At 42.6% G+C, this 16,421-nt stretch overlaps 1 protein-coding gene across 4 annotated transcripts in view; it reads left to right on the top strand.

The window, feature by feature from the left end:
* Positions 1-16,421, top strand: part of DAAM2 (dishevelled associated activator of morphogenesis 2) — a 198,070-nt gene that overhangs the window by 157,202 nt on the left and 24,447 nt on the right. For all 4 annotated transcript variants that reach the window (XM_025197839.1, XM_025197838.1, XM_006018598.3 and 1 more), the window contains one exon: positions 16,292-16,366. In XM_025197839.1, the coding sequence (XP_025053624.1) occupies positions 16,292-16,366 (75 nt within the window). The remainder of the gene's footprint in view (positions 1-16,291; positions 16,367-16,421) is intronic.

Here is a 16,421-nt window from a genome sequence, read left to right on the forward strand (position 1 = left end):
CTGTTGGTTAGCTCCAAAAAGTCCTAAGTGGGCACTGTTTTGTCTTTTTTTGACCTATTTCAGTGACATTGGAGACACACACACACAGACACCTCTCAGCATTAGCTAGCATACCACATGCCTAGGGTTCGTGGGGCTGGGGTCCAGGCTGTGGGAGATGGGAGGGAGGGGGGAATCCCTGCTTGAGCAGCAAGGGAAGCCAGGCAGACCCTGCTGTGCCTGCGGTCTCCCTTGGAGCTCTGGCTAGGGAGGAGAGGGGCAGAGCCAGTCTGTTCTTTGGAGCAGACAGCACAGCACAGCCTAGCCCAGCCCAGTTCAGAGGTGCAAAGCATCTGGGATGCTGGGGGACTCTGGTTTAACTTAAACCAGGAAGGAGTTTGGGACAGACATTGCATAAAACGGTTTGACCCAAATTAAAGTCTGATACTACATTCAACCAAGTTTATCTTAAACCAGTTTCAGCCATTTTGAAACTGGTGTATGTGCACTGAATTTATCTTGTTACAGGTTTAAACCAATTTCTGATCACTTAAACCGGTTTATGTGTAATGCCTGTCCCTAGCCTAATAGATAAATCAGGATGGTTTAAGCTGTATTATTTTCAGCTTTATCTTTTTGTGAGGTTTTTTTTTTAAAGTCTGGTGTTAGACACTCTTATGGACTTGGAATATTATGGTGTTGATTGTGAATTTTTCATTGTGAGGATTATTTCATTTCCCTTCTAAAATATCTCCTTTTAAATGTTGTAGTCTATATCCAGAGCAGTTAAAACTGAGAACACGATGTTGTGCAATGCTTCAGAAGTGTTTTATAGAGAAACTGGGGTTTTATAAAGAATCTCAGAGCCTGGCACGGCTCTGTTAATAGCTTTTTCTCATGACTGTGTTTATATGCCATTTAAGATGAAGCCCACTCCCTCCTCTTACTGGAAGCTGTGGAACTCAGAGTAACCCTGCTGCTAAGGCAGGAATGAATGTTGTATCATGGTTAATTGAATAAGCCACAGATGAGAGTCAGGGGAGCTAGCTGCATCTGTTCAAGTGTAATACGCCAGCTTAATGCACCTTAAATCTTGTCTCTGCACTGGCTGTTCCTTACATGGTAGAATAGCCTGTTAAGTACATCTAATTAAGGGAGGTCATTCCTTTAGATGAAGTTTTTTGGTGCCAAAGGTGTTGGGTTCTGTCCTCTTTGAAACTTTGGCTGCAAACAGACCTCACCTTTGTGCCACTATACATTTTTATAGTAGCACCAAGCAACAGCAAACAGATTAATTCCTGCCTTAACAGCAGGGTTACTCTGAGTTCCACAGCTTCCAGTAAGAGGAGGGAGTGGGCTTCATCTTAAATGGCATATAAACACAGTCACAAGAAAAAGCTATCCCCTTTGTCATGCCACAAATGCTCAAATGTGTGGCTGCAACAAAAGAGTAATAAACATTAGTGCTGCTGTTTTGCAGCGGACATCTGTTTGCTTTAAGGTGGGAGCAAACAGATGTCCAACTGCCCTGGGAAGTCATTCCTGCACAAGAATTCCTGGGACATGTAGGACTGGGCCCCTGAATCCCCTGGGTCCCCCTGTTTGCAGAGGTCTGCCTGGAGCTCCCAACTTGGGATGTATTACTGCAAGCAGGGAAACACTGGGTTCCCTCATTTACAGAGGCCTGAGTGTTATCTCGCAGGATCGGGACCTAGCCGCTTGTGGGTGCAGCAGGGGCCTGACCCTGCAGGACAATGGGCAACTTCTGTTTCTCCCAATGATGTGGATCTGCTTTGCAAGGGCAACACCTGGCACATCCTAACACAGCTGCTCCACTTAACTTGGCAATGCCTGTTTATAGCCTTTATAACTTTATTACAGAAGATGAGCCCTTCAGCCTTGTCTATTAAATAGGAATACAAGGGGAATGGGCCGAGCTAGGGAAAACACTAATATATATAGGGTCCTGAATGTAATGTAATGTAATATAAGTATATACACACACACACACATATATATATAGTAAGTTAACTCCAAGGGTGCTGGCATTTTCCAAACTTCCCAGTTAAAAGAACTCAGTGGTTTGCTAAAGACAACATCCTCCTGCTGGCAACTTGCAATTACCTTGAGATTTCCTCTAAGCCAGCAAGTAACCAAAAAGCAAGGCTATTTTCAGACTTGGTTTTCATCAAGTCATTATATTTAAAATGACACACACACACACGCAAAGCTAGGGAAAAAACTAATATATATAGGGTCCTGCACATTACATTACATTATTATTTTTTTTATATATCTAGATGTGTGTCATTTTAAATATAATATAATATGTGCAGGACCCTACAGGCACCCTAAAGGGAACTGGTCAACACTGAGTCTCTGTGTTTGCTTGATGCTTGTATTAATCTGACCTGGGGTCCAACCAACATCTCTGGCACCATCACAAAGAGACCTGCTTTTTTAAATAAGATGCAGTTCAGGCTCTCAAGATCCCTGTGAGTACTCTCAGGCAAGATGCTGTATTGCTCCTTCAGCTCACAAGACTGGTTGATGAAAACCAAGTCTGAAAATAGCCTTGCTTTTTGGTTACTTGCTGGCTTAGAGGAAATCTCAAGGTAATTGCAAGTTGCCAGCAGGAGGATGTTGTCTTTAGCAAACCACTGAGTTCTTTTAACTGGGAAGTTTGGAAAATGCCAGCACCCTTGGAGTTAACTTACTATTTTCCCACCAGTGTTTGTCTGTCTGCTTTTTCTCTTAACAGAATGATTTAATGCTCTGTTACGTGGAATGCTTTGCTAGGTTAGTACCAGCTCTGGGTTACTCCAGTGTCGCTCATCTGGATAGCGCAGACGGATGCCCCGCGACCTTCAGTGGTTCTGAGGTGTAGAATTTAAACTAGTAAATCAAGAGGCACTGCTCTATGATAAGCACAGCACCTGAATTAGCAAAGCAATGAAAATACGGAGTGAACATGGCTAGCACATCTGGAATGATAAAATTGATAAGATCCAGTGGCCCAAAATTTTTTAGCTCTTGCCTTTTTGTAAGTATTGCAGTCACAGAAAGAGAAAAAAATCGGTTATATATGATACCTGACCAATGACATCCCTGGGGCTTTTATGACCTGAAATAACTGTTTTAATGGTGTCACAATTCATCATACAGCACATCATGTATTGTAGGTATCAGACTGTGTCCTCAGATTTTGGGCAATATGACTAAGGCACAATTAAAATACAACTATGAGCCACCGTAGTTGATATCCTATTCTTTTCTGGTTAGCTAACTGGTCTTTTTGGCACTTGTATACCCAGAAGAATTTTATTTCTTGGTACTTATGGATGACTATGTAATTGTGCATAATGGCAACAACAAAATAGGTGTGTGAGCTCCTGTTTTTTCTTCCCCAAATATCTCAGTGGATAGGGCACTCACCTGCAAAGCCAGAGGTCCTGGGTTCTGGGTCCCCCTCCCTCAGAGAGAGTTTAAATGTTGGTCTCTGGCTGCTAAGCAGAGCACTCTAACTGCCATGCCACAGGTCTCTTTCCTGATTTTCAATGTGACCATGTGCTTTCCTCTTCAGTTTTTATTGCAGCTTTCTCCGAAGGATAGAAAGGCTTATCCCAATTCAATTGTCCATATATAGTCCAAGTAATTCCAGTGTAACTCTAGTGTGACAAGGCGGGGCCTGATGCTTCTGTCTTGCTGATACAAATTCTGATGTCAGCAAGAATTACCCCTGATTTAGACCAGCATAAATAAAAAAAGAATTGGGTCATTGTGCTTACATATTGTGTGCAGGAAGACATAATTGTGGGAATCTAACATTTTTAACAAGCAGTTAATGATAAGTGATTCAAGATGTTTCCCTTGAGTGTTCATTATGGAAAGCATAATGGTGTGGCAAACTCTTCACTAATAGATTGATTTTTCTTTCAGTCAATTCTTCCACAATTTTATTATAGATTCCCTTGATGGGAAGGGGATAGGGAAGAACAGACTTACATTCTTCTTAGCATTCAGACGAAGTACCAGTATTCTAACACAGGCTATCAATGTTCAAGAGATCTGTAGCATGCTAACCCATCCCCATCCAGCCCTGTTCCATAGTCCATCAAGAGAAGACTGAAGTTGCTTCTGCCTTTAAAAAAAATCTTTCTCTCCCTGGGTGCTCACAGTTTCCATAGTATAATGTTGGCAGCTCTTAGGCGCATTTATTTATTTTCAGATTGGAGGTTATTTTGGGTCAGGGCCTTGGAATTATATATTTATTTTTTAAATCTGAGGAGGTTTTTTTTTCCATGGGAAAGGCATAAAATATTTTTAGTTTCATCCTCCTCACTTTTTTTTAGCCTTCATTGTCCAAAATGAAGGATTGGCAGCCACTTAATGGGTTTTCTAGTTCTTTGAGGAGGCTGCTGAAGGCAGTGTTGCACATTAGCATAAGAACAATCATGACAATGATTCTGGATGCCTCAGTTTTTGGGTGTCCAACGTGAAGTACCTAGAGCCTGATTTTCACGTGTTGGATATCTGAAGTTCCTAACGACTCCATGTGGATTTAGGAATATGAAATATAATCAGGCCTCAGTGCTATAATCAGGGATCTGGTGGCTGTCTATAAACTTACTAGGGCGGACCAGCGGGGAATAGGAGGGACTTTGCTCCCCCAAGCACCTCCTGGAGTAACAAGGAATAACGGCATAAGTTGTTTGAGAGTAGGTTCAGAATAGACATCAGGAGGCACTATTTCACAGTCAGGGCGGCTAGGATCTGGAACCAGCTTCCAAGGGAAGTAGTGCTGGCTCCTACCTTGGGGGTCTGTAAGAGGAGGCTTGATGATTACCTAGCTGGGGTCATATGAGCCCAGTTTTCTCTCCTGCCCAGGGCAGGGGGTCGGACTAGAAGATCTGCAAGGTCGCTTCCAACCCTACATCTATGAATCTCTCAAGCTTGAGCAACGAGAGTGCAAGCTTGCTTTTGAAAATATTGTTCATAACATGTTAATTTGTGCTGTGCATGTGGCTTGCACTGAAAACAGTGAGGGTTTAGTTGTTAACATGCTTAGATTTACATACCTTATTTGTAAAGAGAGATAGTTGGGCATGTTACCTTGAAGTCTATAGAAGGCAGAGCAGAGTGACACCTTAAAGACTAACTGGTTCAGAGAAGCATAAGCTTTCATAGGTAACAGTCTAGTTTGCGAAATGCTAAAGTAACTACTCTTAAGAAACCAGTATTTACCCAGTGATTATTCTTTTGTGGTATCAGTTACTGTAGTGTTTTCATGTACTTTTAAGCAAATAACTGAGGGCTATTTGATTCTGTGGTGTAGAAATTTCATGTAAATGCTGATGGCTTGTTTTAATGGCAGTTATTGTGTTAGGTCGTCTAGTCTACCCATTCCCAAAAGAGGTTCAAACCCAGAAAACAGGTATTCTGTTTTGCTCCCTGATGATGTATCTAATGCTAATAAACAGTGCTGTAGCAACGAAGTTGGCGCCCGGGGAAAAGCCCACAGTGGCAGCCTGCCCTCGCCCTGCACACAGATCTGGGGGAGTATACCTCCCCGTATGCTTGCCTGGGACTGCACGCAGCAGCAGGAGCCACCCTTCCCCTGTCCCTGTGCCCACCCAAATGAGTCGCTCACAGCTCCATCCTGCATGTCGCACCAGCTGGGTAGTGCCTGTTGGCAGCCCTTTGCTTCAGCTCCCGGGGTGGTTGCCCTGCTCACCCCCTCTTGCTACAGCACTGCTGATAACTAATACTTTCACCATGAAATGTCTCACCTTCCAGACAAGTCTCAAATGGATAATTAGGAGCAAAGAATAAATAACAAAAAACAACATCCATCAGGAAATTATTTGGTATAGGAAAGACCTACCAGTTGTGTGTGTTCTGAAGCCTGTTTCAATGCTCGTTAATCTTCCAAGACCAGCAAATACCCGAGGCAAAAATGATTAATTTCCTCTCCTTGGAGGCAGTTGTTTTTGAAATCAGAAAAATAAAGAATTGCTTACAGAATCTATTGATTGTATGGAAAAGAAACCAATAACCTGAAATGTCTGGGCTTCCTGTTTTTGGGAGTTTCTCTTACTGATTTTTCACTAAAATTAAATTTATAATAAAGTAGCAACTAGGGGCCAAAATCTTGTGTGAAGCTCTTTTCAGTCATGCAGTAAAAGATGGTTTATGTCCCAAATGGTCAAGGGAAAGAAACGTTTGGAGAATTATCCACCTTTTACAGAGACGGAGTGGCTGCAAAAAGGAACTGAGTAACATGCCAGAGGTTTAAGAAAAAGCCACAACAGAGCCCAGATCCTTTTGAGTACCAATTTTACATTTCATGCTCTGTGAGCTCTCCTTTTCAGCAACTCTCAGCCGGTCCACTGATTCAGATGGTCATGGTGGGAGCTGCAAGAATTGGGCTGAGTGGAGATGGAGTGCAGCAGGCCACTAGGCACTCTGCCAAGTGTCCCCAGAGGAAGGTGGCCAGGAAGGGCTCCAGTGGAAAGCGGACTGAAGGGTGAAATGAGACTCCTTTGCAAAGGAGCTTCCTCCAGTTAAGTGAGAGTTTGTTCAAGGGGGAAGTGAGGTCTTTGGAACTTTTCATTAGCTAGTTCTGTAAGCGTCTATTCCCACACGGGTGGGTAGCTTGTTGTGCTCAGAAAAGAGCGGGTGAAGTCTGATTCCCATCATCAAGTCAGCAGACAGAGTCACTGCTGTGAACCTTGTGGGGAAGGGGCTCTCCAGTTTGGGAAAGAAAATAAATGGTGGTTCATTAGAAATAAGCAGAACAGCACAGAAAAGGAAACTTCCAGTGCAAGCATGTGGCAGCAGGGAGGGTGATTTTCACGGGCTTGGCTCCTCCGGTGGCTTTGCCCCAAGCTGCTGAAAGGATGCCAAGAAAGAGGAGAAAAAGAATTTCTTCTTTTTTTTTTTTTTTTTATTCTTTTCTCAGCCAAAATGACACAAATACCAGCTATTTAGGTAAACAATTGAAAATGATGCTGCTGGAAAGGAACAGGCTGAGCTGAGGGCAGTGAGCCTAAGGAGTGGGGAAGAAATCCAGATATGTGTATCCATGCCACCTGGCAAGTAAAGTTGGGTCAGTGCTGGCCTGGAGACTTCTGAGCAGCGGTGGAGTGCAGCAGGCAACTAAAGTGGTGTTGACAGTGAAGAAACTGGGGGAAGGGGAAGAGGCATAGCCCAGTGTTTCTATTGCCTCAGAAGTGAGATTTACCTTAGGGTGGTAGCTTCCCTTCCTTTGCACCTAGCACTTTCCTGGGCTGGCAGATGGAAGTCGGTAGGAGAGACCACTGCCACTGAACTCCCTGCTCCTCACTTACTATAGCATGTTTTTGGCAGGATTTGGGCCTTGGAGGAAGGAAAAACTCAGTCTCCCATCCCCATGCAAGTCAAGTAGAGGAGTTAGTTTTGATGGTCCTCCTGCTGCCTCCTGAAGACTCTGTGCCTAGAGCTAGCATAAATGTACTTGCAAGCGTTAAAGTGCGGTGCTCTTTCCATCCACTGGAATGAATTGATTTAATAAGAAATTTGGGGGCAGGGAAGCTGGGACTTTGGCCACATCCATTACTTTATTAGGGGGTTCAAAGCAGCTGAGTGTGAATCGATTTATTCAGTGCCATATGATCAGGGTACAAGAATGGCATTAAATGGGGGCCCAGAGTTGAGCCAGGAAGACAGGAGGGCCACCTACTAAAATATTTCAGCTAAAATATTTGAAAAACCTGATGAGACAATGAAGGAGATGGGGATGTGGCCTAGGGTAATGACCTATTTGAGCCTGGCAGGTAGACTTTGTCCTTGTGCTTAAAGGAAGTTGGGCATATTTTTTTTCAAGCTGTGGCTGTAGTTATTTATTTGATTGGACTAAAACACAGGGAGAAGCCCTCCCGTCACAATGTTGTTCCCATAAGTCAGTGGCTCGTGCTGGCAGTATCCCCAGTGGATGGTAAGGGCTATATGTTTGGACAGGGACAAGCAAACTTGCACGCTCTATAAATAATAAGAGGCGGCTGATGCAGTCACCCTTGCCAGCAGCCTTACATCTGTCTGCAGTGATGATGGTGATGATGATAAAGAGCCAAAGAAAGGCAAGGGGAATGGAACATGAGGGAATTTTTAAAACTAAAAATGTACTGTGCAGGCTTGTTATAATTTAAAGTTCCCCCAAAATGGGATCCTATCCAGGAACCTATGGAAAGGTCTGTGCCAGATTCAGTTATTGTAAAGCTTAATCTTGTTTTAAACTTTTATACACTACAATTATACAGTTTATTTAAACTGGACTTTGAGACTTCTGAGTGTACCTACTTTTTTTTTTAGTCATTGTCTTCACATGACACAGAAATAAACCCCAAGGCTCATTCTCTTTCAGGTCTGGATTGCCCATTTCTCATGAAAGAGGGGAAGATTGTAGTATTCAGTTGGCTTTACCTGAAAAGTGACCACAATACACAGAGGCCTGAAACTCTTCTTATTTAAACAGATGTCAGTTAGGAGCACTTCCTCTAAGGATGGTGCGTTGGGACGCAAGATCGGCATCGGACCTGCTGTGCGTGCGTGTAATATTAAAAATGTATAACCCCCTCTGCTTTGGGCACACACATAGCGGAAAATGTGATGGTTAGAATGCTAAGAAGTAATACAAACAATACTACTTGCTGCAGTTTTATGTGCGAGCTTCTAGTGTATTGTGTGGAAAACCATCTTTTGGAAAAAAGTTTTAGCGCAGTGTGTCATCTGCTGAGATCTCTGGACTCTCGAGAGGTTGGGTGACTGTTCCTCCCTCCACCGTGGGAAGGTTCCTATGAGGGAAACTTCAGGGAAGAGATGAATGCTTGTTCTTTTTATTGCTCTTTGTAAGTTAGTTAATCCAGTGATTTGCTGGCCTGGGACTCAAAGCCTAGGTTGTGTTCCTCCCTGTGTGGCTGACCAGTTGTATAACCTCAGGTGGACCCTTGCCCTGTGGCTGTGCTTCTGTTTTTTCCCCTCAGTAGACGGTGAGCTCTTTGGAGCCGAGACTGTCTCTCCCTGTGTTTAGGTACAGGGCCCAATACAATGTGGTCTCAGTTGGGGCTGCTAAGCATTACAGTAACGCAATTAATAATGGCATGCCCACTGTTGAAATCTGAATTGACACATCACTTAGCAGCCACAGTCAGAGACAGTTTATTAGGCCAATTTGACCGGTGGTTTGCTATTGCGTAGAAGGAAGTGAGATGCCAGACTAGTTGAAAGAGTTGTTGATTCGTTTAAAGATATCCCTGTTTCATACTATAGTAACTGGCTAGTCTATGTGTGTGTATGATCACCCTCTACTGGATGGAAGTGGAATATCCCAGGTAAGCCTTAAATCTGCTAATAAGTGATGGTCTCCTTTGAATCAAATTATGCAGTAGGCTGTTTTTAGAGCTGAAGGGTTGATTGCTATCTGCACACCAATGGTCTGATTCCATGGTGGGTGGGGGGAGCACTTATTCGTCTTTTTTGCTCTAGAGGAATTGTACTGAAAGGGCTGGGTATGACTCACGCACAAACCCCTGAGAATTTTTAAGTGCTAGTCGCACAGTATGAGAAATGGTGCAGTGACCACATCTGCGTAGTGAATGGCTCAGTCCTTATGGTTTGCCCTGTTTCAAAATTAGCATCCCTTGGGACTTGGTTCATTTTCCTGAACATGAGCTGTCTGAAAAATCCTAGATTTATTTTAGCTTTAGAGATTTATATTTCCTCTTGTAACAGATTAAACATTTAATCACTTAATCAAAGTGTTCTGCTAGGTCAGCTTCTATTATTGATGCAGTTTCTTTCACTATGAATTGTGAACTAGCCAACTAGACTAAGTACTTTTAATAGCTGAGAATTTCTGTTGGGAATGAGACATTTCCTAAAAGTTATGTGAAAATGCTGAACATTTAGGGAATCGGTCACAGAAAAAAGGGGAATGCTCTGCTGGATAAAAAGGCAGGATGTGGGTATCTGATACAGATTCTATATCTGCCTCTTGTATAGATTTCCTGTGTGAATTTGGGGTGTATTGCTTAATCTCACTGCCTCATTTCCCCATCTATAGTGACCCTGGTTAGAAAAGTATGTAAGGCTCTTATACTGGGCAGCTGCATTGTTGTGACAGTGGTTCTAAGTGGCCAGTGGAATCTATAGGGGAAGGGATGGGGGGGGACAGGACCAAATGGCAGTGGGGTGTCAAAGGTGTGCTGATGTGGCATATGGGTAAGTATCTGCTTCAGTCTGAGGCCGCTGTGCGATCTACTTAACTGACTAGAATAGAAATCTGAATTTCAGCTGCCACCTTTGTGCGACATTTTCGTGTCTTTGCAAACTGGTTCCCTTTATGTCAATGGGAATTTAGCATGTGGAACAAAGCTGTGGTGCCTTCTGTGCAAAAGGTGCACAACCCATGCTTGACAAAATAAAGTATTTTCCCCATCTCTTGCTGCTTTAAGTAATGCTTATGAATGAGGTGAACTGGCTCCACTTTTGAACAGGCAATTTTAAGAGAGAAGAAGTTTCTGGCAGGTCAGTTTAACTTCTCTACATGCTTCCCATCAATGGATGGATGGATGGATGGATTTATTTGTATGTGCAGCTGTTTAAGTAGTTAAGTGGTTATATGATGCTGTTGGCCCAATGTACACATGCCCTGTTTCTCAGAGGTGCTGACTATCTGTAGTTCCTGGGGAGCTGGGAGTACCCAGCACCTCTTCAGAAAACTAGGTTCTTATTAGAGGAAATAAGAGAAGCCATTATAAGGTCTCTGGACTGGGTCTCAAAAGGTCAGGTCCTACTTTTAACTTTGTCCTTGACTTCCTGGGTGCTCTTGGATTTGTTACTTCCCTTTATTCTTGCCTATAGGTTCCCCTTTTGTAATATGCGCATAATATTTCCCTACTTTATCAAGCTATTGTGCGGATATATATCCACTAGTGCTTGTGAAGGTCTCAGTTGCTGAGAGGATGTTGCAGAAAAGCCCCTTACCTTGTTTTAACTGTGATTGGTACGGGTGTCCAATGCCAGACTGACAGCCCTAAAGACTAAAGTCTAATCTATGAGCACAGTATTTGCATTTTCACAGACCTGCATTTTGGCATATTGGCTTCTAATCTACCCAGGAGAGCACCCAAACCCAAAGCAGACTCTCCAGTGCCTGAAGAAGGGTGTTTGTGCCTGAAATTTGTGCTCGAATTTGTGCCTGAAAGCTTTCATAGACATCCAACTATTTAATTAATCTGATAAAAGATATCACATTTACCCAAAGAACCTTATCAGCATAGGCAGTAGCTGTTTAAGCTTAACTCATGCTTCTTCCCATATAATTCACCTGTGATCTTAAATAAACACCTGTCAGATGAGCAAAGACTTTAGTCTTTAGGGCTTTCTCAGGTTTTGGTATCCTGCCTACCTACATAGAACCAATTGCCCTAGCGCTGGGGTGCCTTTCTGGAAAGCTGAGGCATAATGTGGGGGGAAAAAATGCTACCATGGGCAACCATCTCTCACGCATCCCGTCCCCTTCCTCTCCTGCCTTTTCCATTGCAGGTGCGGGTACGGAGCAGGAAGCTGAGAAGTCTCCGGGAGTGCAGGGTGTTCTGGGAATTACAGTTTTCTAGACTGGCAGTGGAGTTTCCTCCTGGAGGCAGGGAGCAGGCTTTCTTCCCATTTTTTACCATTGAAGCCCATGTCCAGAACGGGGTAAAAAGGTGACTTCAACAACAAAAAATGAGGGTCAGTTTTCCCCCCAGCAGCAGCTGCAAACCCTAATGCTGCTCTACAAAACTATGATTTTCAGAACGTCTTTTGCTCTATGGCACATGGTATCTGGGCTGGCAATATAAGCAAGCAGGTGGCAGGTAGCAGAGGCCAACAGTACCCCTGTGGGGCGGGGAGGAACTATCTCCCTTTCTGGCTTCCCTTGCTTTAGATGGGGTCTGCGGGTGTGCCTCTCCTTGTCTACTCCAGGTTATACCACTGCTGGAAAGGACTGCCAACAAGGGAGATGATATCCAGTTTGGGCTGATGCCTCTTCCGGTAATAATTTCTGTTTTCTGGACCCCTGTGCCACTAGGAGATAAGACCACCAAGTCTCTGTGTTCCAGTGAGAACAGCTGTCCCTTGAAAACAGGATACTGGATTGATTCCCGAAGAGTCCCATAAAACAGTTGAAGGATCAAACGAGCTGTGGATCAAATTTTGTTGGTTTGATGTTTGCAATTGCTTCATATTGTCCAAATATTTGACATATTCCATCAAGTCCTATTTTAGATGAAGTCAGTTAACTTAAAAGTCCCAGTTTCCGTCGTGGGTTGGAGCCAATCAAGTTAGTGCCAAAGCCTATACAATACCTTGACTATGTTGCAGCTTGTATGGTATCAGAACCCTGTTTTCACAGTGGTTACATAGCTGTTGCTCTGGTGAAGAATGATATGGCTGCTTACAAAGCTCTCAGACTGACGTCTGTTTTTTTAATGTAATATTTATACTATTCAGGGAGCTAAAGGCAGGCTTTGCTTTAATGGATTCCTTCAGCTGATGTTTTGCTTCATACAGATGGGTAATTGTTTCCAGCTATTGACCCCTGTGTGGCTTTGGATAGAAGGACCTCCTTTTTTTCCTTCTATGTCTACTGAAGCAAGAGAAGAATCTTGTCATCATCATCATCAAGCTGCCTCTCAGCAACTTTCACTGAAGGGTTTTCTTAGAGGTTCAGAGCACTGAAGAACTTTAAAAAATTGCTTTCAGTTTTTGGCGGCTCATTTACTGTCTGCAAGGAAGCACACAGTGCTATGATTGCTTACCAAGAAGAACATTCACATCATCTGGGTAATGAAACACTTTCCCCAGGGTCTACAATTGCAATATGTTATGTTACTGCACCAGAGTGATGGAAATCACAGCGCAATAACTGGGTTTCTCACTTCAGAATCTGATGTTCTGAAAATCTTCTCCAGGTGCAGGGCTAAAAATAACAGTTGGATAACCAATGTTTAGGTTGTTCAGCTTTAAAAGCTAAGCACTTATTCAGACCTCTTGGGTTTTTAAAAGTAGGTTTTGCAAGAGCTGGGTTTCTGGCAATTCATTCTGGACATATAGACCCCGATTTTGAAGTTCTTCCTCATGTTTATTCTGAACTGAAGCTAGACAGCCATTGATTCCAATGAGAATTTTTCTGAATAATGCCTAAGCAACACTGTCTGGATTAAGCCCATAAAGAGCACAGTATTTTTGAGCTTTTCTTTCTGTATGATTTTACAATATTTGGGTTTTTATTTGGACCAGAAGAAAATAAAATAAGATTTTTTTGAAACTCAAAAAATATTCAGGTTCAATTTGGATTTGACTTTTAAGGAAAGGTTCAGATTTGTTTTGAAAATGGTTATTGCCCAGTCCTATCTAAATAGTAGCAGGATGGTCATAGCCAAAGGATTAAGCATTATGGGACTCTTACAGGGCCACAATGGATGATGGCCACAGAATGATGCTAGAGGGCAAGTGCCCAATCACAAGACAAAATGTAGGTGTGGCCTTCGCTAATTCAGTGTTGGTGTCCTGGTATCGCCTCCAAAGTGTTTGTTTTCAAATGTCTAGTGTTGATCATAACAATCATGACAAGTCTTAGCCTTCATATCTGCACCAGGTATTGATGAAGAAAAGAATTTTTCGTGGTATCCTAGCTCTTTTGATTTATCTTTTTATGAATTTTAGGGGGTTTTAAATTTTTATTTGAAGGATGGATCCAGGCAGCTCTTAGCCCAGGTTCAGCAACTGGGCAAAGAAGATGCCAGGAACATAGGTGAATACATGGGTTTTCCAGACTTAATGTCACATGTGTCCAGTAAACAATCTTAGCTCTCGATCACTTGCTTTTCCACACTTCTACATACAGGAAGTTTCCGTAAGGCAAATCAGCGTCCCTTCTAATGCACATTGGTCCCTTGGCTGGATGTCCCTTGGCAAATAGGGTGCTATGTAATGTTATGTGCCCTGTGAAATGACCTTTATTCAACATGCTCTATATTATCCCTTTCTTTCTTGGCTAGCTCCGGGCATGATAAGATTATCTTCTAAAAATAACAGTGTATTTATCAAGTGTGTGATTTTGTTTTGCTTTTCCCTCAACAAGGTCATATTTTGATTAATGCACAGGAAGTTAAGGCCTGCTTTGTTAAAAACTAATTGTCAGTGGCGTTGCTGTCACTTAACATCTAATGGAAGAAAAGTGTTAAAAGGCTCTCAGCAACAAAACAGGATGTCAAAATCTAGTTGGTTATTGGTAGTGGCTTATGTAGCTCTGGAGTCTGTTGGTAAGTATGGATCTGGCTCTACCAGCTCATTGCTATAATTAGTGCATAGGGGAGAAGGAAAGCAGAGAAATTTTCCAACTTGTATTGGGGAAAAAGAGTCTGTATTCCTACATACACCAATTAAATGGAAGTGGCGTTTACGGGATAAATTGGAGAACCATTGGATAAATCTGGTACTCTTTACCATTTTGACAGCTTACTTTTCTGCGGGTGGATGTGTGTGCAAATGTCACTCCCCCCCACCCCCCAAATTTCTAAATAGGTATTTTAACAACGTGTGTGTGTGTGTGTCTACTTCTGCCCTCTTTTGGTCAGAAATAAAACAGTTGTTTCTGCCATTGCCAATGTAATATGAACAGCCAATGTAGATTCTCCTCTGGTTCACATGTTTCACACCATTAAGTGGAACATCTGCTTACATACCCCTACCCATTCTTATTTACCGAATCCAAACCCGGAAACATGCCAGTGTGGCTGCCCTGATGCCTCTCTCTGCAGTTACTCTTGAGACCTTGGTCTCTGGTGTGCTTGAGGAAGGCCACTGAGAACATTTCTAGCAAAGTGGCTTCACTGAAACATTTCTAGGTTTGGGGCATGTGCCGAGGAGCAGGTAGGAGAGCTTGGAGGCCTCTTGGTTGGGGCACCCCCCCAGCCCCCCTGGTAATAAGCATACTCTGTGGTTTGGGGGCTAAAGGATCTGAGTTCTGTCCCTCTTGTTGCTATGAGTTCAAAATCTGAAGGTGTATAATACCATGGATTTATTACAATGTTTGTTATTGTTTAACCTGAAAGGAACTGGGCAAGTGATAAGCAGCTTCTGAGGCTGGGCCAACTTGTGGACTTGCAGAACTATTTTAAAATAACATAGGTATGTTAACAGTGTTGAAAATGTTGATGTATTCTGATAAAGATCTGACTATTTAATGTTAATTTGTATATCTTCCATAAGCTGAGCTAATTGATGTGAATAAATGTTTAGATATTGGGATGATAATCTTCTTGTCTGTCTCACCAGTATCCCTCCCTCCATCTTTAATGCAACTCCAGGCATCCAGATTGCCTACCAGATAATAAACATACCTTTAATTTCTGGGGGGTTTTTCCAGTGAGGGATTAGTTTCTTAGTAACCCAGACTACTTTTTTTTCTTGACTGGTACCTATTATATCTGTCCATATGCCTGTCACAAAATAAAGTAAAATATCTAAAAAAGTGAAACTTTTTTTAAATGACTACCCCAAAGAACCAGCAAATATTGGTTGCCAAGTAGAGGTAGGATGTTAACTGAAGACTGTGGTTCACTGAACTAGAAAATGCACAGGGACATTTTAAAATGATTCGTAGGATGGATATTGGAGAGAAGGTTAACACAGGTTTCACTGTAGCTCACAGGCTGCTGTTCTGTTCCTCAGCAGGCTTTCAGGTAGTGTTCAACTTCTACTGTTTATCAGATCACCAGCGAAGCAGTCATTTGACCTGCTTGCAAATTCTGTGGCTTGTATTTTTTTTCTGTGGCAAACATATTCACGCTACTTTTTTAGTGAATTTCTTTGCCTCGTTAGCAGAAATAAGGCAAAATATTTAAAAAACAATCCACAAATTGTAAAACTCAGAAAACATAACTGTTATGCCTGAACTTTCTTTTCAATAGGAGTTTTTCCAGCCTATTGTAAGGAGTGGAGGTTTGCCATTCAGGTACACATGGATAACCTTGCCTCCATCCGTTTCTTAATGCTGCTTTCAGGAAGCCTTGCTAAAGCATGATCATTCCTTCTCTGCCACCACAGTGACAGCTCTAGCTTTATATCTTCAGAAAAAGTTTGTAATAAATGCCCTAAACCTATGTGCCTTATATAGAAGTGGACTGGAGATAGCACAGTGAAGAATCACAGATAGTACCACCTTTATGAGAGAGATTCCTCCTTTTATAATGCTCTACATATAACCGTGTTTAATTTTCTGTTTCAGGAACAGGAAGACCCTAATAAGCTTGCTACCAGCTGGCCAGATTACTACATTGATCGCATCAACTCCATGGCTGCAGTAAGTTACCTCTCCTGCACAGAAGGAAAGATTTTTCTAAGAGTACACTCTGTCT

This window comes from Alligator sinensis, unplaced genomic scaffold (genome assembly GCF_000455745.1).
Source record: "Alligator sinensis unplaced genomic scaffold, ASM45574v1 scaffold198_1, whole genome shotgun sequence".
NCBI classification, from domain to species: Eukaryota; Metazoa; Chordata; order Crocodylia; family Alligatoridae; genus Alligator; species Alligator sinensis.